The following is a 24,396-nucleotide window of genomic DNA, read 5'->3' as shown; positions in this document are numbered from 1 at the left end:
TAGAGGCTCAATTATTCAGAAACTTTTAACCTAGATTTGGCCATTTCCGATTCTAAACATTTAGTCGATACTAACCTGTACATTTACCAATTTATGCGCTTGAATCCGTGAGGACAAGTACGCAAATGCACACTTTTGGATTGTGGAGACAACCGTCGCTTCAGGAGGATTGCGTGTAGGGTCACTTAAGCCCCCTTGAAACCCCCTTGTAGTGATTGGTAATATATCGAGACATCAAACATAGCAGCGTTGTTTATTTATTTTTTACTACTGAAATGAATGAAAACATGATTCATATTCTGTGGTTTAATTTAAGTATTATTTTGGTATGTAGTTTTATGGTTGCTATTTGACCCCGCGTAGTGACGTCACGAGTGATTGTTCCCCTCGGCAGTGCATGGAGAAGCGGGGTTTAATGTGACTTTTTAAAATGTTGTTTTCCACAAGCATATCTCATATTAATTTAAAAGGACAACTACAACATTACATAACTTCGAGTGGGATGTGGCGCGTGCGCACCCAGTTGAATGCACCGGCCAACTATTCTAGTTCGCTAGCTGGCTAAAAATCTCGCAAGCTACCTCCTCGCGCCAGTTTATTATATCAACTATCAATGCGAGGTGCTATTGTAGTAAGCTGGCTAGCTCACAAAAATCAACAGTTATTCTAAGCGGTACATGGTCACAAACGTGGGTTTCCAATGCTTCTAGAATTCAGTGATTTCCTCATGGTCGCTCGCGTCACAGTGATAATAAAAACGAAACTATAACGTTACCTAGATTAGTTAGCTAGCTAGCTAGTTACGACCGCAATGAATGAGGCCCGAGTGCCTGTTCTCTAGCTGGAAAGTGAGCGCGAGCCGATTTCAATAACGTGGATGTGGACCGGTTAAATGTCAAATATATGAACAACCTGTGCCATCGAAGTAAGTGATGTAATGTTATCTCTTAAGTCGCCGTGATTTTTGTAATGTTGGTGGTCTGATTATTTAGCTTCGTGTAGCTAGTAAGATCCCAATGTCCCCAAACAAGACTGTCCGAATGTTATTGGAAAGGGACAACCAAAAACTTGCGGTATTCCTAGATATGGTTTAACGTTACCGGTATATTATTTGTTTACAATGCTTGATTTTCATAATAATTCTGTCAAAGCAACGTACCCAAGCAAACGTTAGTTAATGTGTTTCCAATATGCGTTGTTTTTTTGTTACTAACCACTATAAATGTTTCCATAGATATGTGGATGGGACCTTAATCTCAGCATCCTGGAAGTGGAAAGCACACAAGATCTGTGTCTCACACCACAGACAGGTGAGAAGCGGTTCTTATTACCATTGATGCAGACTTGAGTGAACATATAAGCCATACTGCCCTAGGTGAATGTTGGTCAGGGTAAAAAACCCTGTTGTGTCCCTCCTGCCACACTCTGCCAAGTTGTAGATTTTGTCCTGTGTGCACACAGGTAATGTATAACCTAAAGAAATAGTTTATATGGTAACTTGCTGCGTACTTTGTACGTGCATTCACTCACCCACCGTAAACATCAGAGTAATATCCTGTATTCTACTTTTCAGGGGCAGTGTGTAACAGAGGAAACACAGAGGGAGGAAGCCCTGGGGAGGAGGCGGTGCAGCAGTGCACCCCTCCGGCTGTGGATGTGCTGGGTGGCAACTCCCTGGCTGTGCAGAATGTGGCCGGGTCATCCCAGCATGCCCTGCAGCCGGTCGCAGCTGCCCTCCTCCCGCCACTGGTTGACACGGCATCGTCACAGCCGGAAAGAGACGTCGCCGCCGCCGTCAGCCAAGAGAGAAGCTCCGCAGAGACTCAGCCCAACAGCAACTCTAAGGAGAGTTTGGAAGAAGGGTCCTCGTTGGACGGTGGTGCTGACGGTGTCACGGGACGCACTTCCTCATCAGCCCTTAAGGGCCCGAGTCTCGCTACGGCGTCGAGAGGGAGACCACCTCACTCTGACGTATTCACAGACACACAGACAGACGGCACAGAGCAAGGTGTTCCTCACGGAGCACAAGCTGATCGAAGCCAAGGCCCGGCAGTGCAGGAGGAAGGTGCTGCTGGTGGACTGGGGGCTGTCAACAGAACAGAAGAGGGACAGACTGTCCCTGGAAGAGAGACTTTGGAGTATATACCAGAGACTGGAATTGAAGGCGATTACACAGACAGGAATATCTTCTCTACTGCCTCCCCAGTGGCCTCCCCTTTTCCCCTCAACTCCAGTCCTGATCCAGTCAGAGACCACACAGAAGACAGAGGCATGGAGCACTCCGAAACGGCCCAGCTTGTTCAGGCCAGCCACCTACCTCTGCCTGATGTCAAGGAGCAAACAGGCATTCACCCAAACTCTAAACAGCCTCTCCTCCCAGAGCCCATATCTGGCAACAGCGAGAGCAAAGAAACTGACCTTTTCGTGGAGCCTCAAATCATCAGGCAGAACTTCAGTGACGACAACAGGGAAACGCAGGAATCAACGGAGGTGGAGGGAGACAAAGTACCAGAGCCCACAAAGCCTGATGACAGTGAAAGACAAGAACCAGTCACTCTCTGGAGTTCACACACACACATGCTACGCCAACCTGCACCGACTAATGTATTCTGCACCCCGAGCCCAGAGGGAACAGACCCTGGACTTTACACCCCAACTGGCAATGGAAACTCTACCCTTAACTTCAGAGTTGAAAAAGAGGAGAGTGACGACATTCAGAGAAGTCCGTCAGTCCCAGAGGGACAGGCGGAGAGGAACGAGACCATGGAGGAGACAGACACCCACTTGTATCACTTTACCATGCAGTCTCAAAGCCCTGCTCAACAGGAAAGGACTACAATTTCTCCCATCCATCGCTCCCGTACTGAGCTAGGCTCAGGACTCACCGAACACTCTGTTGGGGCTGAAACACCTAATCCTGCCCCAGAGCCCAGTATGGAAACATCCCTGATCTCTGATCTTGTGGATTCAACTGACGCTCAAGGATTTTTTATGGCTGAGGTAGAAACCAGTGTCAACAGGGACTCTGAGGTGAATCAGAGTTTTCTGTTAGAAGGGGAATGTAGCGGTGGTTATGGGGCTGCTGCTGATGATGAACCAAAGCTCTTTAGAGAAGAGACTCATTCTGACATTGAAATGATAGACGCTCAAGTGACGGAGGCGTATGAGATTTATGGCTTTGTGGAAGAGGTTGCTACTGAAACCATCTGTGCCAGTAGTGCACAATTGCCTTCCTCCCCAGGCTACGAGGTGAATTTGTTCAGTCCACTCGCACACGCTGAGAATTGTACAACCGCAGAAGAACACGATTCGCAACTTCAAGGAATGGAGATTTGTTCCAGCGACTTCTACCCCAGTCAGTCCACACAGGATACGACGGCTGATGTCGGAGGGCTGAGTTTGGAGCCAGGAATCCAATCAACTGAAGCTGACACTACAGAGGCCGAAAGCTCCAGTGAGGTTTATTACGTCCAAACTGCTCTTGTATCAGACACTCCCATCTTGACTGAAGCTACGACACATTGTTTAGTCTCCAGCTCGGCTGTCTCTGACCGTACGAGCATGAGTGACACCCAGATGGTGCTGGGGGATCAAGTGGATGCAGCAGCCAGTACACTGTCTCAAGTCCCCCCTATGGAAATAGTCACACAGGGTCCAGTCAAAAACACTGGCTATGCCCTCTCTCCCCAGACCACTTTGCACCATACAGAGGTGCAAAAGCAGGCCCCTAAAGAAGCTGCAGGCATCCCTCTTTTAAACGCCCCAAAGACTGAGCTCTGTGTTTCCTCTCACGAAGGGATCAGAAAAAACCTCTCAACGCGTCTGTCAGAGACGTCCCAGGCGGTGGAGGACTCTGGGCGGACCACAGCGTCCTGTTCCAAACCCTCCTCTGGCATGATCGACCCAAAGCTGCTCCTGATTAAACGCGGAGACACTCCTCTCCTGAAACAACCCCCGTGCTTTTTGGTGGAGGTGTCCAGTCATCAGAGCACCCCCGCGCTGGCCAGCCTGTCCAACCGTGGGGCAGACACAGCTTCTGTAGAGTGCCTTCCCAAAACACAGCTGATCAGCAGTGGATCCACTGTGGCTCCTGCACCTGCCGGCGTCCAGCCTGCCGTCAACACACCGTACCATCTTCCTTTGCCACCGCTACGTCCCCTCACACCTACGCAAAGCAAATCTGACAGAGCGGCCTTAACCGAGACAAAAACTCCCATGCTGAAATCGGAACCTCAATCGAAACATCTCACCCCAGATGTCTCCACACCTTCCAAGCCCTTCTACGCCCCTAAGCTTCCCTCAACAACGGGTGCTTTAAAGAGTAACACTTGCAGGTCCTCCAGTGATGAAAACCTGTCAGAATCCCCTTCTCTCGGCCAGCCCTGCCTGTATACAGGCTCTCCGAGTATGGATGAGAGTATGGAATTTGAGCATGGGAGTTCACCTGGAGCAGACGTCCAGCAGAGGCCCCCGGGCCAGCTCTGCAGCCCCAAAGAGGAGAGCAGCGAGGGAGAAGCAGAACCAGAGCCTGCGTCCACCTCGGAGGGCAAGATCACGGGCAGGATGGCAATCTCCAGCCCAGCACAGAACAAGGTATCAAGCCCCTACGTGGTTCTTTTCCCCTTCAGAGTCTTGTCTGTGGTCTCCTTTGGGCCTAGTCGTTTATAAGGCATTTGTAACAGTGTGAGCGCTGGCCAAATGACCAATTATGCTACTAAGTACCAAGAGGGGAACGCATTTTTTGCAGCTTGATGTGTCGTATAAGGGTGCTGATTGGTTGAGGTTTGTTTTTGCCCTGGTGCCCAGAAAGCCCTTCTCTGTGTTGCTCATTTATTTTCTAGTGAAATCAATATGATAAGTTGTGTTCAGCAAAAACTGAAAGGTTTGTAGGAAGCAGTTGGTTCCCCTGTACATGTAGAATTACGAGTTTCTCGGGTTGATCAGGTATGTCCTACAGGCTTAATTCATGTACTATATGTTGAACACCAGTTTTCATACTGCTCTAGGCTGCATAATGTATAAAAAAAAAAAAGAAGCAAGTTTATGAGTTTTTATTTATTTATTTATTTGAAGGCTGCAGAGAAAGGGAAGCAATCTGTAAAACTGTTTGAGGTCGTTGAATTTGATAGCACTTTTCAGAATGGCGTCACGTCTGCGTTCCAGTGGATACCCGCATGTGTCCACAGTTTAATATTCTATAGTGCTTCAATCTGCTGCTCCATTTTCTTGCATGCGGTGCTCATGTCGTCTAGGTGTGATTGCATTTGTTTAAATTTAGTGATTTTAAGTTGACAGGCATGTTAAGCGATGTGTGTTTTCCAGCATGGACAGAGCAGGAGAGACAGAAAGGCACTGTTCTCGAAGGTAAGCGGTGGGTTAGCCCCCCTGTCCCAGTAGACACACCTACAGCATGCACCCCAGAACCATGCTTAAGATCACAAGCTCCACAGTAGATTGCAATTGGTCTGAATGGGGGAATTCATTAGCCATTTTTAAATGCTGCTTGTGGTTGGGAACACAGCATTCAGATGTTACCCTATGAACAGTTGAAAGGATATTTCTCACGCTGAGGCCTTTTCGGGTGGTTGATTCCCTTGTGCTCTTGATGTTTGGAGGTTTTCCTCCCTACTATTGTGTTACTTTACTGTTCACAGTCCCATACAATTAGTCTTCCCTCTTCTGGTTTCAGGTGCGCCAGTGGATAGCAGACAGGGTCTCACCAGGGGACTCTCCCATCTCCCCTTCAACCTCCTCTCTCTCCCCGGGCCCCTCCTCCTCCAGTGACTGGAGCCACATCTCCAGGAGGACTTCTCCTCTCCGAGGTCCCCATGGCAAGTTCCTCTCCCCCCCCTCCCTGGGCCCAGGTGGGGCCTCCCCGTCAGACCAGGCCACCCCTCATCGAGCCCGCTACGAGAGGCACACGGACATGGCAGAGCAGGCTAAGCACGTGAGTTTCCCGTTCCGAGCACTGCTCCGCCTCCCTAAATCATTTAGTCCTAAATGCCAACCCGAGAATTTGGTGCACTTTTTATGCTGTGCGGTTCTGTTGTTCTGGAATATTTACTCTCTTTTTCTTTCTGTTCTCTTTGCGGCCCTGCAGGAAGCAGAGATCGAGCATCGCAGCCTTTCGTTAAAGCGGGAGGGATCCTGGTCTACGAAGCGCCTGACTCGTCTAACCGAGCCGGTTCGACCCAAAGTCCACTGGGACTACCTGTGTGAAGAGATGCAGTGGCTCTCTGCCGACTTTGCCCAAGAAAGGCGTTGGAAGAGAGGGGTGGCTAGAAAGGTGAGAATCAACGGGTGATAATATTCCTCTTCTGCGATAAGGATGTTGCAATCCGAAAACCTAATTCAGGAACTACAATTGTCGTGTTCTTGTCGCAGGTTGTGCGCATGGTGATGCGATACCACGAGGACCTGAGACAGAAGGAGGAGAAAGCAAAGAGGGATGAACACGCCAAGATCAGGAGAGTTGCCTCCAACATAGCCAAGGAGGTCCGAGCCTTCTGGAGCAGCGTAGAGAAGGTACAGTCAGCCTCTAGCAGCGCAAAGTTACATTCTTGTTTTTGCATCATCCCACATGCATCTGTATAGCCCTGTCACTGTCTGTATAGTCCTGTCACTAATGGCTGACTTCATGCACCCCACCCCCCATCCTCAGGTGGTGCAGTACAAGCAGCAGTCCCGACTGGAGGAGAAAAGGAAGAAGGCTTTGGATCTCCAGCTGGACTTCATCGTGGGCCAGACTGAGAAATACTCGGACCTCCTGAGTCAGTCTCTGGCCCCTGCCGTGGCCTCTCCCAAGAAACCTCTCCAGTCTGCTCTAGAAGAAGACGGTGAGAACACTCCGGACCTCACGCACGTCAACCTACCAATCAAAACTGCATTTCTTTATAACCTGGTTGTCATAGCTACAGTGTATGCATGTGTTTTTCCCCATTGGGCTCGGGTTGTCTTTGTGTGGAGTTGAGCTGATCTGAATACTACCCAGTCTTTCGTTATTGTTGCTTTCAAGGACATGTTGTCCCTGACAAACTCAAAATGCAAAAGCTTTTGTGCGGCTCCTCTGTTAGTGTATCCATTAGCAGCAGTCACAGACTGCCGTCGGAGACTGGCTAGACCTGTCAGCTTTCAGGTTCGGCTGCTGCTACCCACATTCATAGATACATTTGTCAGAAGGTAGTGGATGTAAACAATGATTCAAGAACAAGGGCTGCTTCAGCTGCAGGGAAGGAGCCTGGCTCCGGTTTACTGCTGTGGAGATGAGAGGATCTGACAGGAGACCAAGATTATTCCCTTCTGGTTTTCTTATCTGGAAACCGTGACGACGGCTCAACTCTTTCATTAACCAGATATGAATAAGAATTCAGTATCTGAGCAGATGGGAGTCCTCCTTCAGCTGTTTTGTGTGAAATTGGGAACAAGTCATTAAGTTTCATTTTGTCTGTATGCATCTCTCTCTATACCTCTCTCTCCATACCTCTCTACTTCTCTCTCTACCTCTCTCTCTCCATACCTCTCTGCTTCTCTCTCTACCTCTCTCAACCCCTCTCTCTACTTCTCTCTCTCTCTCTCTGCACCTCTCTCTCTACTTCTCTGCCCCTCTCTCTCTACTTCTCTCTCTCTCTCTACCTCTTTACCTCTCTCTCTACCCCTCTCTCTCTACTTCTCTACCCCTCCCTCTCTTTCTCTCTCTCTCTCTCTCCTCTCTCTCTCTCTCTCTCTCTCTCTCTCTCTCTCTCTCTCTCTCTCTCTCTCTCTCTCTCTCTCTCTCTCTCTCTCTCTCTCTCTCTCTCTCTCTCTCTCTCTCTCTACCTCTACAGACAGAGACTTTGAGCCCCCCTGTGAGGAGGAGGATGACGAGGAGACCATCGATGTGGAGGAGCAGCAGGAGGGCAACGATGCCGAGTCCCAGAGGAGGGAGATCGAGCTGCTGAAAGAGGAGGGCGCTCTGCCCCTGGACCAGCTCCTCAGCACCCTCGCACGCCCACAGGTAACGCTGCACCCGCAGCCAGAGAGAGAGAGAGGGAGAACGAGGACACAGGGATCGTTTGTTCACGTCGCTCGTCTGTCTTTACATCCAGCTTTAACTCACGGGGGAAACTGACTTTTGGCTCGTTCCCCAGAACTCCGGGTCCGAGGAGGAATGCTCCGACGCCTCTTCCTCGACTGTGGAGGAGGAAGACAAGGAGTTCACTGCCAATGAAGACGATGGTAGGCTCTCCCACCGGATCTCCCTTTAATATGCGGCAACAAAGAATATTCCGTCATTTTCTTACACCTCTGTGTCAATCTCAGCCGAGGATGAGGAGGACACCATAGCGGCCCAGGAGGTGGTGGAGGGGGCTGGAGACCACGCAGAGGAGCTGGACGACTTGGCCAAAGAAGGTAGTTTTTTTCCCCCCTTCATCTTCATCTTTTTTTCCTCAAACCCTTCATCTGCATCAAGCATCCAGAGCCACACACTCATCTTGGTTGGTGTTTATTAAGTGTTTCTTCGTGTTTATTAAGGATGTGATGATGGAGACGCTTAGCACGACACCAGTCGTGGTAGTGATCCAAAGTGCCGCTGGGTAGTCGTGCCAAATGTGGTGGCGGAAGGAGCTCAATCTTCTCTCCCATCTGTCACATGAATAATTCAAGAGCGTCCTAAAGTCTTCCATTCCTCATCCCAGGTGACATGAGCATGGACGAGCTTCTGGAGAAATACAAAGGCGCGTATGCCTCCGACTTTGAGGAACCCTCCGCGTCCGGCTCTCGCACCAGCTCTGACGAGTCTGAGATCTCGGGGGAGGAGGAAGAGGAGACCGAGGAAGATGAAAGCGACGTGGAAAGCAACACTTCCTCCTCAGGTAAAAAAATGAGTCTTTTTGGTTTGTCTTTAGTAAGCTTGGTAACGAGCGGTTCCTCCTGGTTCTGATGACAGTACTGTGCTCGTTGCTCAAACTTCTACGTCTCTCACCACTGTTGCTCCAGAATCGCCAGAGGAGAGCGAGGAGGAAGTGGAGAGCGAGAATGAAGAGGACAGCGATGAGGAGGAGGAGGACGACGATGAAGATGATGAAGATGATGACGAGTGTGGAGAAGGGATGGAGGTCCTGCTGAAGGAGGGCGACCACAGCCCTCCCATGTCCTCCGGCCAACGGCCCAAGAAGGAGATCAGCCACATTGCTGCCACGGCAGAGAGCCTGCAGCCAAAGGGCTACACTCTGGCCACCACTAAGGTGCGTCTCCTGATGATCAAACACGGAAGGGGTCAGGTGGCTGAGCGGTTAGGGAATCGCGCTAGTAATCAGAAGGTTGCCGGTTCGATTCCTGGCCGTGACAAATTACGTTGTGTCCTTAGGCAAGGCACTTCACCCTACTTGCCTTGGGGGGAATGTCCCTGTACTTACTGTGAGTCGCTCTGGATAAGAGCGTCTGCTAAATGACTAAATGTAAATGTAAGACACTGTTGGCGGATGACTTAAATATATATATATATACACATATATTTGTACCCTTAGTATAGATAGTCCACATATTAAACATTTTAGGTCCCTATATGTTTATTGTATGCACCTTCCTGCCAAAGCAAATTCCTTGTCTGTGCAAACTTTCATGGCGAATAAATCCCATTCTGATATGCGTGTGATGTATGGCAAAACATCACAGTTTTTTTTCCCTTTTTTCTTTTATATTTCTCATGTTTGACCACAGGTCAAGACTCCGATTCCGTTTCTCTTACATGGCACGCTGCGTGAGTACCAGCACATCGGACTGGACTGGCTGGTCACCATGTACGAGAAGAAGCTCAACGGCATCCTGGCCGACGAGATGGGTCTGGGGAAGACCATCCAGACCATCGCCCTGCTAGCTCACCTGGCCTGTGAGAAGGGTAAGCGATGGACTCGAAACGGAGCGCTCCCTGAAAAAACAAACACGTCCTGTGTGTGCCGCGCTCCAGAAACGTAACGATCTCCTCTCGTGTTACCCTCTCAGGTAACTGGGGTCCTCACCTGATCATCGTGCCCACCAGCGTCATGCTGAACTGGGAGATGGAGCTGAAGCGCTGGTGCCCTGGGTTCAAAATCCTCACGTACTACGGCAGTCAGAAGGAGAGGAAACTCAAGAGACAGGTAACAACATGGCTCGCATGAAATACGAACAAGTCACCCAAAATCTAGATCAAATATCGGCTTGTAAAATGTGTGTATATTTTCCTCGTGAGAATGTGGTTCTCTTTTGTAATTTTTATTATTATTATGAAATAAGGGAACTGTGTTTTGCAGGCGTTTTGACTGAAATAATGTCTCTCTTGCTTTGTGTGTTCGTCTTACAGGGATGGACCAAACCTAACGCGTTTCACGTCTGTATCACGTCGTACAAGCTGGTGCTGCAGGATCACCAAGCCTTCAGACGCAAGTCCTGGAGATACCTCATCCTGGACGAGGCACAGAATATCAAAAACTTCAAATCCCAGCGCTGGCAGAGCCTGCTCAACTTCAACAGGTGTGTGTGTGTAGGCAAAAGCTGTGATCACCCACACCCTCTGTGTACATGGTTGACAAGTACACACCGATGCCGATTTATTATTTATAGATATGTTATGAAATCCACATTTAGCTTTACGACTCAGACAATGGACAGCTGAGTGACTCAGCGTAACATCATCTAAAAGCGTTTCCTCTCCCCCCCCCCCCACACAGTCACAGACGCCTCCTGCTGACCGGCACTCCCCTGCAGAACAGCCTGATGGAGCTGTGGTCCCTCATGCACTTCCTCATGCCCCACGTCTTCCAGTCCCACCGGGAGTTCAAGGAGTGGTTCTCCAACCCCCTGACGGGCATGATCGAGGGCAGCCAGGAGTACAACGAGGGCCTAGTGAAGAGGCTCCACAAGGTGCTCAGGCCCTTCCTCCTCAGGAGGATCAAGGCGGACGTGGAGAAGCAGATGCCCAAGAAGTACGAGCACGTGGTGCGCTGCCGCCTGTCCAAGAGGCAGCGCTTCCTCTATGACGACTTCATGGCGCAGGCATCGTAAGTTTACGGGGGAAAACGCAAACATTTATTCATTTAGCAGACGCTTTTATCCAAAGTGACTTCCAAGAGAGAGCTTTACAGGCGCTGGGCGTGAGTCGTTTGTTTGCTTGGGAATTACCGCTCATCCGTTCTGCTTTTGTTTTGTCTTTGTGTCTCTCAGGACCAGGGAAACGCTGGCCAGCGGACACTTCATGTCTGTGATCAACATTCTGATGCAGCTTCGTAAAGTGTGCAACCATCCCAACCTGTTTGACCCCCGGCCAATCCAGTCGCCCTTCATCACTCAGCCCATTGTCTTCCACACGGCCTCCCTCGTGCACGAAGCCCTGGAGATCCCCCCCTTCAAGGTCAGAGTCTGGGTCGTGGCCCCTCGTAGAAGCATAGAAGCCCCTCGTGAGTCAGAACAGTGAGGTGTGCCTGAGGAGAGGGTGCTCTTGTGTTCCTCTGTGTCCTGACCCTCTCCCTCTCTCTCCCCTTCTCCCCGCTGAAGAGGTGTGACCTGTCCATGTTTGACCTGGTGGGTCTGGAGGGCCACGTGTCACGTTACCAGGCCGACGTGTTCCTGCCCAGCAGGAAAGTCAGCCGTCAGCTGATCCAGGAGGTCATGGAGTCACCTGACCCTCCTCCACGACCCAGACCGGTTCGCATGAAGGTCAACCGGTAAGGACTACCGTTTTTTTTCTTCTTCTGTAGTTATGTAATAAACCTAAATGACATTTGACTACATAGTTGCTTTTAACAACTCTGTCGATTCTGGAAGTAAAATTCTTTGTTTTTTTTCCTGTGTCCGTTTTTAAAGGATGTTCCAGCCTTTGCCCAAGACTGACGGCCGCACAGTCCTGCTGATGAACAACCCCCGGCCCACCTGCCCAGTCACCCCGGCCAGTCAGACTCCTCGACCCCCGCTGATCACAGACATAACACCCGCCCCGGCACCGCCTGTCCAACAAGGTCAGCGCTCGTTCACAACCCGGACAACCTAAAAGACACCCTGCATCCTCTGCAGTTGGGCATTAAAACATTCACAGTTACAGATTAAGATCAGTTCTGCACCCTCACGTAACAAACATCTGTAATCCTCTCCAAACCGTGGCTCCTCCTCCCAGTGGTGTGTTCAGTGGCACCCTCCGCCTCGCCCCGGCTAGCCCTGCACCTCAGCGCTCCCACGGCGATGGGGACCGCGGTGAGGTCCGGCGCACCCAAGTCTGTGCTCACGGTGCGGCCCCCTTCCTGCCCCCCGGGGGTCCAGGCCACCCCTCCGCCCAGCAACATCATGCCACAGCGGGTCCTGCTCAGCCCCGACATGCAGGCCAGGCTGCCCTGTGAGTACCTCCCCTCCATCAGCTCGCTAACACCACTCAGGCTAACACCACTCAGGCTAACACCACTCAGGCTAACACCACTCAGGCTAACACCACTCAGGCTAACACCACTCAGGCTAACACCACTCAGGCTAACACCACTCAGGCTAACACCACTCAGGCTAACACCACTCAGGCTAACACCACTCAGGCTAACACCACTCAGGCTAACACCACTCAGGCTGACCAGGAAGCTGCTCTTAGCACACTCCCCTATCGAGTGGACAAAATATCCACCATCCATTATATCCCACAGTATCCACTATAAAGAACCTGGGATCATTTGGGATCAAATTCATTCACACAAGTCATATCAATACCATGTATCTAAGTGGACTAAATTAGTTTTTTTCTCTCTCTCTCTCTCTCCTAGCTGGGGAGGTAGTGAGTATCGCTCAACTGGCCTCCTTGGCAGGGCGGCCCGTGTCGTCCTGTCAGGGCAGCAAACCCGTGACCTTCCAGCTGCAGGGCAACAAACTCACCCTGTCTGGAGCCCAGCTCCACCAGGTCCCCGTGGCCCCCCCTCGCCCCGTTCAAGGTCAGCCCCAAGCCTGTCTACACCCTGTAGAGTTCATATCTTTTATATCATTAATATGAAGAAATAAACTTTTTGTTTGACTCTCTATATATGTTTTCCGAAAGTTGTCTAACTTTGGTTTGCCGTGCAGGTAATGTGATGCATCTGGTGTCCAGTGGGGGGCAGCACCACCTGATCAGTCAGCCCGCCCAGGTGGCTGTGTTCAGCACACCCAACACCCACGCTGCCGGCGGCAACCCTGCCAACCCAGTCCCCGCTGGGATGCAGCTTCCTCACAATGCTTCTCCAGGTACACCAGAACATAGATATATGTAAAGGCTAGATGTCTTACGGCGGAGTCTAGAACGTCCGCACATGGCGGCCATCTTGCCACAGTCAGCTCGCTTACCCATAACATTGTGTCGGTGGTACATGTACTTTTTAAATAACCATAACTTACTCCATTTTCAACTGATTTTTAAACGGTTTGGTTTGTCATCAATGTCAGAGATGTAGTTATGCCACTGCATACTTCTATTCTATTTTTTTAAACGTAACATAATTATTCATAAGTATGCCGTTGATGCTTTAAATCTTCCCTCAGTGCCCCCGTCTGGGATTGTGAAGATCGTGGTGCGGCAGTCAACAGGGAAGGAGGGAGGGGGGTGTGTGCCCACTTTGGCGGTGCCCCCTTGCCCTCGGATCGCTCCCCTGGCCTCTCCCTCAGTGCACCACCACACCATCCCCTCCCCGAGGGCCCCCACTCCCCTGCAGCCTCCCCAGCCCCTCCCTCCTGGGCCAGTCACCGCAGAGTACACTGCAGCGCCCCCCCGGATCCCCCCCGCCACAGGAGCTCACCACTCCGCCCCTCGCCCGGTCCTGAGGGTGGTGCAGGGGCCTGCGCTAGCACCCCCACCTGCACCACAGCCAAGCACAGAACACACAGGTGAGGAGACAAGCAAAGATGGACGTACCACACCAACTTTTGTTTTCTTTATTTTTATTCAATATTTATTATATTATTTATTTTATATAATATTTAATATTTTTCCTTCAACTTTCTGTTATCATTCTTCTGTACCTCCATCGAAAGATATTTAAGTAATTACATTTTTATTATTTTGTGCCTGCCCCTTCTCACCAGCTCCTCGTGTAAATGATTCGTCTTCATCAGCGCGGGAGGATGGTAGTTCTCGCCCGGGCCCTCCTAAGTCAGGGTCCCACGTTGGTGGGATTGTCCATCCTCGGGTCCGGGCCCCTCGCCCACCCCCCCGTTCTCCTTTCTACATGGTGAGCCCACTCTTTACTTTTTCAAACTTCCTCAAACTGAGCTTATTCACAAATAAGAACGTTTATCGTGAACAAAGATGTCAGCTCAGCCAACGAGGAAGAAAAGTGTTTACTTTCCGTGCTTGCACTTGTCAGTCCTGCTTTGTAGCTAACCAACATAATCTTCTTCACTGTCAGTCCTGCTTTGTGTCTAACCAAACATCATCCTCATCACTGTCAGTCCTGGTTAGACGACCAGCAGAAGAAGCAGTGCGACAGCCGACTCGAGCACATCTTTCGGGTGAACGAGCTGCACTGTAACGCCAAGCCCGTGTACGGCTACGAGGTGCTGAACTTCCTCACGTTCCTCCCCGGCCCCTGCCCCTCCCCCACGCCCCCGGCCCAGGGAGAGTGGGGGCGCTCCGGCCACGCCAGCTGCCTGTTCGCCCAGTCCCACAGCCCTCAGGACTACTGGTTCCTGAGCCGGGCCCTGCGGGAGGCCATCCACACCACCCAGGATAGGCTGGGTCTACTCAGTAACATCATAGACAGGTAAGGAGCTCACAGCCTCCCTCTTATACTGACGAACACCTGCTTTTATTCGTGTTATTCTCTGAGCTTGCAGGGTTCAAATGAATCGTGCTTTCAGGGAATGTGAGATGATGATGATGATGATGATGATGATGATGATTTATATTTTTTCTATCTCCTATCCTCTCCAGGTTTACGTTTGTCATTCCACCCGTAGAAGCTCCTCCTATCTCCATGCACTCCTGCCACCCTCCTCCGTCTCTGAGCCACAAACGGGCTGTCTTCAACTCCACGCTGGCCTCCCAGGTGGCTCCGCTCTCACACAACCTGCACCGCATCCAGTGCAACATGAGGACCCACTTCCCTGACCTGAGGCTCATCCAGTACGACTGTGGTACGTCGCCCTCCAGACACACCCTCACACCCTCCAGCCACACCCTCCAGACACACCCTCACACCCTCCAGCCACACCCTCCAGACACACCCTCACACCCTCCAGACACACCCTCCAGCCATACCCTCACACCCTCCAGACACACCCTCCAGCCATACCCTCACACCCTCCAGACACACCCTCCAGACACACCCTCACACCCTCCAGACACACCCTCCAGCCATACCCTCACACCCTCCAGACACACCCTCCAGCCATACCCTCACACCCTCCAGACACACCCTCCAGCCATACCCTCCAGCCATACCCTCACACCCTCCAGACACACCCTCCAGACACACCCTCACACCCTCCAGACACACCCTCCAGCCATACCCTCACACCCTCCAGACACACCCTCCAGACACACCCTCACACCCTCCAGACACACCCTCACACCCTCCAGACACACCCTCCAGACACACCCTCCAGACACACCCTCACACGCTGCTTCCATCTCTGTAGAGCCTGCATGGACAGTGGCACTATGCAGACATGTAGCCTAAATAAAAGTCAGATGCTCTGCTGTGGAAAGCCCAAATTGAAACTGAAGCTCAAACAGAACTAGCAGTCTGTAACGTGTGTGCGTGTGTGTAGGAAAGCTGCAGACGCTCCACACCCTGCTGCGCAGGCTGAAGGCGGGCAGTCACCGCGTCCTCATCTTCACCCAGATGACCCGCATGCTGGACGTGCTGGAGCAGTTCCTCAACTACCACGGCCACATCTACCTCCGCCTGGACGGCAGCACCCGCGTGGAGATGAGACAGGTCAGGGTCTGGCCTGGGGCGCTGGGGGTGGATGTATCTGCAGTCATTTTAACTGCAATAGTTTGCTGCGATGGTGTTTGGGTGTACTGTATTTGGGTATATTTTCTGTTGTTAAATAGATCAAATCCTACCTTTTTGCTTAATTCGGTACAGGAGATGCGAAAAAAAAGAAATGGGGGTCAGGTGGCTGGGCGGTTAGGGAATCGGACTAGTAATCAGAAGGTTGCCGGTTCGAAAAATGACGCAAAAATGACGTTGTGTCCTTGGGCAAGACACTTCACCCTACTTGCCTCGGGGAGAATGTCCCTGTACTTACTGTAAGTCGCTCTGGATAAGAGCGTCTGCTAAATGTAAATGTGTTTTCATAAGACTCCAGGCTCACATATCCCATCTCTCTCCAGTCCCTGATGGAGCGCTTCAACGCAGACCGCCGCATCTTCTGCTTCATCCTGTCCACCCGCAGCGGCGGCGTGGGCGTCAACCTGACCGGCGCCGACACGGTGGTGTTCTACGACAGCGACTGGAACCCCACCATGGACGCCCAGGCCCAGGACCGCTGCCACCGCATCGGACAAACCCGGGACGTCCACATCTACAGGTACACATCAGCCTACCTGCTTCACATCAGCCTACCTGCTTCACATCAGCCTGCCTGCTTCACGTCAGCCTACCTGCTTCACGTCAGCCTACCTGCTTCACATCAGCCTGCCTGCTAAACTGCAGCCCAGCTCTCCAATAGACCATCAAGTACATACAACATATCAGTTCACAAAACATAAGACCGTGACGCTACTAACCGAGTATGGAAATGATTGCTTGTTAACCATTTGTAGGCCCACCTTGTTGACCATGTTCCTTCTCTCTGATAGGCTGATCAGCGAACGCACTGTGGAGGAGAACATCCTTAAGAAAGCCAACCAGAAGAGGATGCTGGGAGACATGGCCATAGAAGGAGGCAATTTCACCACCGCCTTCTTCAAAGAGGTAACTCCCGTTCTTCATGTGTAATTCATGTCCCCATGGCTGTAAAACGTCTGCGTCAAAACGGCTCACACGCTCTCTCTGTTCCTAACAGCAAACCATCCGGGAGCTGTTCGACGTGACGGAGGGGGAGAAGAAGGAGGTAACTGTGGAGCTGTCTGTCCCCCAGCCGGAGGATGAGGAGGCAGTCAACAAACAGAGCACCACCATCCTGGAGCAGGTCTGACACCGAGCACCCTGCAACTAGCCAGGAAATGAACCACAACACACTTACTGTTGTGAATATGATGTCTTTATTAGTACATTCACTATACGTTATTAGTTGGGGGGTTTTGAATGGACGTGCTGACCAGCCCCAGCTGTGCGCTTGATCTAAATGTGATTTGCGTGTGGACTCAGGCCCTGTGTCGTGCGGAGGACGAGGAGGACATCGTGGCCGCTTCACAAGCCAAGGCTGAGCAGGTGGCCGAGCTGGCAGAGTTCAACGAGAACATCCCACTGGACGATGGAGGGGAAGGAAGAGACCCAGAGGAGGAGGAGCTCTCCAAAGCAGAGCAGGAGATAGCTGCCCTGGTGGAGCAGGTGAGGCCAGATACTCTGTTTTTTAACCCTTGTGTTATCTTCGGGTCATTCTGACCCATCAGTCATTGTGACCCACCGTCGTATTGCGACAGATTTACCGCATACAAAGACAAAGTGAAGCATTTTCTTTTAACCGTTGGGCTGTCTCAGACCCCCCACATTGCAAAGGTTAAAAGAAAATTATTTTAATTTGTTTTTGTATTGGGTAAAATTGGGTAAACACAACGATGGTTCGTTATGAACCTTTGGGTCATGTGACCCGAAGGCAGCACGAGGGTTAAATATATATAATAATGTATAACTGGTGTCTTCAACTGAGCATTTCCCTACCCCTAACAAGTGTTTCTGCTCCCCTCAGCTCACCCCTATAGAGCGCTATGCCATGAACTTCCTGGAAGCTTCACTGGAGGATGTGTGTAAAGAGGAGCTGAAGCAAGCTGAGGTAACCCCGACAACTAGTGCATCTATCCATTCTCCTTTAGTACCGGTTCAGGCCAATGTCACGGTCGTTTTCGGTTATAACTGAATCTTTCCTGTCTGTTGTGTTTTGTTAGGAGCAAGTGGAGGCTGCCAGGAAAGGTCTGGACCAGGCCAAGGAGGAGGGCTTGAGGCTGCACGCCTCCTCTGACGACGACGACGACGACTTCTCAGCGCTGCAGGCCTCCGAGGAGTCCTCCCATGCCACGTCCGGCCGCCGCACGCGCAAACACAAGGAGAAGGGGGCCCCGTCCACCAGGACCAGTGGCCGGCTCCGAGGGGCCACGGCCTCCCCCGAACCGGAGCCTGAGCCCCCCTCCGCCCAGCCCCCGAGAGAAGTGCCTGAGAAACCCCGCTCTGCTGCGAGAGGCCGAGGGGGGGCCAGGGACCCCTCCACCACCACGGCCCGCTCGGACCAGCCCAGGGCCCAGGGCTCCTCCTCCAGGCTCCAGGCATCCCCGACCTCCCCCTCCAGAGACCAGGCCCTCAAATCAAGGGCAGGGACGTCATCGCCCCACCGACTTCTCTCAGTGCCTTCCACTGCCACCTCGTGTCCTGTGGACCACCAGCTGTACTCCGCCCAGGCCAGGGACTACGACAGCCCGGACCTGGACTCCCTGTGTCCCCCCTCGGGGAGGTCTCCTCGCAAGCGCCAGTCTGCAGACGGGGAGGTGCTGCGCAGCCTGCCTGAGGACTCCCCGTCCGCTAAAGTCCTGCGGAAGCTTCCGGGCCGCCTGGTCACTGTGGTGGAGGACAAGGAGCCCAGGAAGAGGAGGAGGAGAGGGAGCGGGACGGGAGGATGCTCCTCCGAGGAGACGGAGCACGCGGGGGGGTCAGACGACACTCCCCATTCCCCCGACAAGACTAAAGGGACCCTCTCCAAGTCATCCTGCCCACCGCCAGACCAAGAACTGCCACCCCCCCATCCTGTCAGAAGCTACCCCCCTTACTCCCCACCCCACCTCTCTCCTGACATGCCCGTGCTGAGGAACCTGCCCGTGCGCCGCAGGCTGGAGACCGAGTCTCGTATGGCTGCCCAGCTGGGAGAGCAGCACGTGGGCCGGGGGAGGGGCGGGGCCTACCCCAGGAAGACAGACCCTCAGCCGGGCAGGGACGGCCCGAGCAGGGATGGCCCGGCCGACCCGGCTGTTCCTGTCAAACGAAAGCGGGGCAGACCCCCTAAGACTCCCCCCAAGGCTGCAGAGCCCAAGCCGGAGCACGTTCCTCCCCGCCTGCCCGCCGTGCCCCTCCAGGAGAGCAGCCCCCCGATCTCTCCCAAACGCAAAAGGGGTCGTCCCCGCAAGGACGCAACACCCGTCCCAGAAGCTGTTGCTCCCGGACGGAACTCTGCTAACGCTAATGCTAACGCTAGGAAAGAGCCTGCGGGGCAGCGGCCCTTCATTCAGCCTACCTCGCAGGCCGCCTCGCAGGCCGCCTCGCAGGCCGCCTCGCAGGCCGCCTCGCAGGCCGCCTCGCAGGCCGCCTCGCAGGCCGCCTCGCAGGCCGCCTCGCAGCCCGCCTCGCAGCCCGCCTCGCAGCCCGCCTCGCAGGCCTCCAAAGCTGCCAGCGTCAGCCAGGCTTCTCCATCTGCCACAGCTGAGGAATCCAAACCGGACACTAAGACTCATGTCACCGCCCCCTCCCCAGCATCTACACCTACCCCATCACAAGTCCCTAGACCATCCTCTAATCCAGTCTCTGAAGCGACGTCAAACCCAGCTCCAGTGACTGTCACTACTCTAACCCCACCTGTCGTGTCTGTTTCCATACCAACCCCGACCGTGGTCTCCGTCCCATCAACAGGTGCTATTTCAAAGTCAACCCCACCCACACTTACTGCTTCTACAGTTTGTGCTGCTTCATCGAAACCAGTTGCAGTCTCCATCTCAGACCCAGACCCAAACCGCACTCCATCCAGAGTCCCAACCTCAGAACCTGCCGGTACCTCCACCGCACCCACCACCAGGCTTCCTACACCCTACATTCCCACAGTGACTCAACCGCAAATTCAAGTCCAGGCTCCCAAACCCAAGCCAACCCCATCGCACAGCCCTGCCAAAACTCCTGCACAGGTCCACACTCCAACACCAGTCACAACATGTACATCCTCCAGTGTAACCACCTCTGCTCCAGCCCCCATCACAGTCACCAGGCCAGCACCAGTTGCTAGTGCAGTCACAGTCACCAGGCCAGCACCAGTTGCTAGTGCAGTCACAGTCACCAGGCCAGCACCAGTTGCTAGTGCAGTCACAGTCACCAGGCCAGCACCAGCTGCTAGTGCAGTCACAGTCACCAGGCCAGCACCAGTTGCTAGTGCAGTCACAGTCACCAGGCCAGCACCAGTTGCTAGTGCAGTCACAGTCACCAGGCCAGCACCAGTTGCTAGTGCAGTCACAGTCACCAGGCCAGCACCAGCTGCTAGTGCAGTCACAGTCACCAGGCCAGCACCAGTTGCTAGTGCAGTCACAGTCACCAGGCCAGCACCAGCTGCTAGTGCAGTCACAGTCACCAGGCCAGCACCAGCTGCTAGTGCAGTCACAGTCACCAGGCCAGCACCAGTTGCTAGTGCAGTCACAGTCACCAGGCCAGCACCAGTTGCTAGTGCAGTCACAGTCACCAGGCCAGCACCAGTTGCTAGTGCAGTCACAGTCACCAGGCCAGCACCAGCTGCTAGTGTCTCAACCGCTCTCTCAGCTGTCAAACCAGTTCCGACATCAGCGCCCGCCGTGGTCACCCAACCATCCCCTACGCCGCTTGCTGCCAAACCAGCTCTGACGACAGCAGTCACCCCTGCCCCTGCTGCCCCTCTTGCCCCAGCCCCTAACATGACCCTCCCACCGACACCCTCACTGCCTCCTCCTACAGTTGGCAACCTGGGTGCTGCCCAAGTTCCTACTCCAGCCCCAGCCATATCTGTCAAACCCGCCATCTCAACACCTGCCACCATCCCTGCAACAGTTCCTGTGAGAACTGTCACAGCTCTTGGTTCAACCTATACTCCATCTCCTACCAAGCCAGTCATGTCTGCTGCAGTCTCTGTTCCACCTGCCTACATCATAGACACCACCCCAGCCCTCCCGTCCCCTCCCTCTCTACCCTGTCCTACCCCCTTTCCAGTCCCCAGCTTAACATCCAAGCAGATTTCATCAACCACAGCCCCTGTTCCCACTCCAGCTCAAGTCCCCCCCAAGGTGCCCTCGCCCTCCGCCTGTTCTGCAGCTGGTTCATGCCCAGAGAGCCAGAATGTGGGTCCCGTCCCACAGGAGAATGTACATAACAGAGACACGGACAGGCTGTCAGACATGGAGGTGGACACTGTGGAAGATACAGCAGACAGCAAGGCGTCAGAGGACAGAGGGGAGGTCTGTGACTCTCAACCAAAACAGGGGAAAGCGGAGACCTCCCCCGACGCTAAAGACTCTGTCGCCGACTCCGAAAGAGAGTCAGAGAGTCTTGCTGACTCGGAAAGAAAGTCGACGAGCCTTCAGAAGAAGGAAGCCGAGAGGCAGGAGGCGGTGGAGAAAGTCCCCAGTAAGAAAAGGCCTCTCAGCCGGCAGAGCAGCCAGGAGTCAGTCCGCTCCTCCTCTCCTTCCTCGGTGTGCTCCACATCCACCCCCACTCCCTCCACCCTCCACAAGAAGACCACGGAGAAGAAGATGCCTCCCAAGAGGAGACGGGCCGAGGTCAAAGCCGACTCGGAGAAGGGGGAGGGCAACGGAGCGAAGGAGCCCGCCAATCAGAAGAGACGGTCCAGGTCCTCCTCCTCGTCCTCTGACTCGGACGTTTCTGAAGCCAGGAAGGAGCGTGGCCAGCCCCGCCCAGGCCAGCCCCGCTCAGGCCAGCCGCGTCCGGAGAGGGAGAAGGACAGGGAGAGTCACCGACCGAGGAGGAAGCCTGCCAGGAGCACGGACAGGACTCTGTCCAACAACACCACCTCCACTGGAGGGGAGTCTGGCAGTGAGACATCCACTCGGGTCACCCGAAAGTCCTTGGGATCCCAGTCTACTGCGGATAGCAAACCACAGCCCAATAGTGTGACCTCTACTCCTCCCCAGCCAGAGGTCCTCGGTAAGAGATGTTCAGCTCTGAACGCTGCTGCCAAGCTCCTGGCCATGAGGGGCCGAGTGGACACTCCCGGCCACAACAGCAGGAGAGACTCGGGGGCCAAGCATGGGACATCTCCCGCTTCCTCAGGCAAGAGCCAGAAGTCAAAAAGCAAAAGTCTGCCCTCCACCCCTCAGCCTAACTCCTGCAGCAGCAACAACGCCAACAAAGCCAGTGGCAGTAAACAGACGCCCAACCAGACGCAGTCCTGCCGTTCATCGTCCCGCTCCACACGCCAACGCCCGGGGGCCCTGGTCCCTCCCCTCAAAACGGACAACAAGCGAGGGGGCAAACGGGAGGACAAGGACCGGAAGAAGTACGGGAAGGACGAGGGCGAGGCCGAGACTCGCTCCTCCAGGGGCCACAGCGCCTGCAGCAGCGGCGGCAGCAGCGACGGGGACGGAGGCAGCAGCCGGAGCAGCAGCGACAGCAGCAGCCAGCGCACACACAGCCTGAGCTCCCAGAGCACCGGGCCCAGAGAGCCCCGCTCCCGAGCCGCCTCCTCGGGGAGCGAGCCGGACCGCAGCTCCGAGAGGTCCAGGCGAAGCAGCCGCCGCGGGAAGGACAGGGAAGGCCGGGGGAGGGGGAGCAGGAAGGGGCGGCGCTCGCAGAAGCGAGGGAGGCACTCGCAGGAAGCGAGCACCGGCTCCGGAGAGGGGACCCCAGACAGGGTGCTGCGGAGCGTGGCGGCCCTGGCGGCGGCCCAGGCCCGCACCCCGGCCAGCAACACCCGCTCCTCCTCCACCCAGCACCGTCACAACAAGACATGATGGGAGGGCCACATAACAAGCAGATAAAGGGGAAGGGAGTAAAGGATTGTGACTGGAGACAAATTACGAGCGGGAGGCAGTAATGGGATCGGGAGGGGGGGAGGGGAGACGACCTCAAAGGTTTGCCGCTCACGTCGTCACTCTTGACGACGATGAGAGGGCCTGTGAGTGCTGTACGGGCCGAGACCTCCCTCCCTCTTGGGCCTTCTCCCTCCACTCACATTAGAACGGGTGTAACCCTCCAGTTCAGTCATGGCAACCGGGAGAAGGCTCAGAAATGCCTGGCTGTGGAGAGCAGATGGTGCATCGCAGTTCCCTTTCAAAGGTGTTAGTAGTCCTGAAGGTGTACGGTCATGTGGACAGTAGCCGACTGCACCATTGGGACGTCTGGACAGGCTGCGATTGAATCGTTGTTAGTTTTACACTATGTACTGTAATCATATACAAAGACTGGAATACTAAGAGATGTCTGTTAAAAGATGGGATTAGATTGTGCCCTTAATACAGAGTTTGGCCTCTGCCAGGGTTATCAAGAGAAATCATTTGTGCAAACATTCAAGAGGCGTTTGAGTGGTAAGTTGAAGGTTTTAGACAGTTGGGTTCTGGAAATGTTGTCAGCTGTTCTGACTTGTCTTTTCTAGTCAGTTGATAAGTTATGGATATTTGATGGTTTCTTTCAGGGTATTAGGAAGAGAGCAGATCTGTAAATGTGATCTTTGCTGCACTATGCTGGAGTTAGTCTTTGCTTGGGCCTCCCTATCTTGTCATTTCTTGTCCATCTGATCCTTACTTTTAAATCTAGCCTGCATTTCTCATTTGCACATCTGACACATGTTGTCCTCAACATTGGCGTACATTGTGGTGTAATATTTTTTTTATTTTACATAAATTTCAATCAGTTACTAAGTCCCCGGTACCTCACACAATGTACCTAAGCTCTCGATGTCTCTTGAGCTTGTAATGTCTCTGGAAGTGAATTGTTCTATTACTCACTGGCAATGCAGACCCAGGAGCAGAGCCTTCTTTATACCACTTACCTTCCCAAAGCCAGTTATTAAGGTCAATATTGTCATGAAGTCTATACTAAAAGAAAATTAACTCAGTTTGAATAAGTGTGCCTAGTGGGCCAGGTGGTTGGAATCCCAGTTTGCCTTGTCAAGTATCTAAAGTAGGGGGTGTGGAAGTAGTTTATTCCCCCAAAAGGAACCACTTCCTCCTGTGAATCACAAGGTAAGCACCCCCTATTCATCAGTGCTACCCAATTACAAATCTTTATTTTTGACCTCAATTTGCCATTTCTCCTTTTTCATGTAAAGTACTTGGACAATATGTGAATAAAAATACTGGTACAGTTCCAGATGGCTCTGTAAATTATCAATTAACTTTTTGAGGACTCTTTGAGGCTATTTTTGGGCTGGGTGATGTTTGATTGGATGGGTGGTATATGGTGATGGTCTTATTTTGATTTCTTTCATTTGTTACATTCCTTTGTTCCCTTGTAATTCCACATTGTTTTACTTGAAAGATTAAAGACAAAATGACCGTTGAATAAAAGACCAAAAAACTAATTTCCCTGTGTTCTG

At 53.0% G+C, this 24,396-nt stretch overlaps 2 protein-coding genes across 3 annotated transcripts; both read left to right on the top strand.

Moving 5' to 3' along the window:
- The first annotated feature begins 893 nt into the window (after positions 1-893).
- LOC134031543 (uncharacterized) lies at positions 894-3,830 on the top strand. The gene is made up of 3 exons (XM_062475225.1): positions 894-925; positions 1,235-1,310; positions 1,574-3,830. Exon 3 carries the CDS (start codon positions 1,655-1,657, stop codon positions 2,870-2,872), a length of 1,218 nt encoding a protein of 405 aa, XP_062331209.1. The 5' UTR covers positions 894-925; positions 1,235-1,310; positions 1,574-1,654; the 3' UTR covers positions 2,873-3,830.
- Positions 3,831-3,838: 8 nt separating this feature from the next.
- On the top strand, positions 3,839-24,381 carry srcap (Snf2-related CREBBP activator protein). Of its 2 annotated transcripts, XM_062475223.1 has the most exons (32): positions 3,839-4,593; positions 5,690-5,947; positions 6,101-6,286; positions 6,385-6,525; positions 6,662-6,836; positions 7,824-7,993; positions 8,127-8,214; positions 8,299-8,388; positions 8,676-8,852; positions 8,977-9,224; positions 9,700-9,877; positions 9,982-10,118; positions 10,322-10,491; positions 10,689-11,018; positions 11,182-11,368; positions 11,512-11,681; positions 11,821-11,972; positions 12,128-12,343; positions 12,756-12,920; positions 13,051-13,209; positions 13,504-13,845; positions 14,044-14,189; positions 14,410-14,720; positions 14,891-15,093; positions 15,730-15,899; positions 16,301-16,497; positions 16,769-16,883; positions 16,975-17,100; positions 17,280-17,462; positions 17,821-17,904; positions 18,017-20,144; positions 20,187-24,381. In XM_062475223.1, the coding sequence occupies exons 1-32, from the start codon at positions 3,895-3,897 to the stop codon at positions 22,811-22,813; spliced, it is 10,728 nt and encodes a 3,575-aa protein (XP_062331207.1). In that variant the 5' UTR covers positions 3,839-3,894; the 3' UTR covers positions 22,814-24,381. The 2 variants fall into 2 exon arrangements, with proteins under 2 accessions (XP_062331207.1, XP_062331206.1); XM_062475222.1 differs by having other exon boundaries at positions 18,017-24,381.
- The last annotated feature ends 15 nt before the right edge of the window (positions 24,382-24,396 follow it).

This window comes from Osmerus eperlanus, chromosome 12, assembly GCF_963692335.1.
Source record: "Osmerus eperlanus chromosome 12, fOsmEpe2.1, whole genome shotgun sequence".
In the NCBI taxonomy this organism is placed as follows: domain Eukaryota; kingdom Metazoa; phylum Chordata; class Actinopteri; order Osmeriformes; family Osmeridae; genus Osmerus; species Osmerus eperlanus.
This window is presented reverse-complemented; position numbering and strand designations above follow the sequence as displayed.

Excerpts from the sequence above, each read along its gene's own strand:
- LOC134031543 (XM_062475225.1), top strand. The coding sequence starts at position 1,655 with ATGTGCTGGGTGGCAACTCCCTGGCTGTGCAGAATGTGGCCGGGTCAT.
- srcap (XM_062475222.1), top strand. The coding sequence starts at position 3,895 with ATGATCGACCCAAAGCTGCTCCTGATTAAACGCGGAGACACTCCTCTC. Across the intron at positions 11,682-11,820 it reads GTTCGCATGAAGGTCAACCG|GATGTTCCAGCCTTTGCCCA; the intron begins GTAAGGACTACC and ends CCGTTTTTAAAG. Across the intron at positions 11,973-12,127 it reads GGCACCGCCTGTCCAACAAG|TGGTGTGTTCAGTGGCACCC; the intron begins GTCAGCGCTCGT and ends TCCTCCTCCCAG.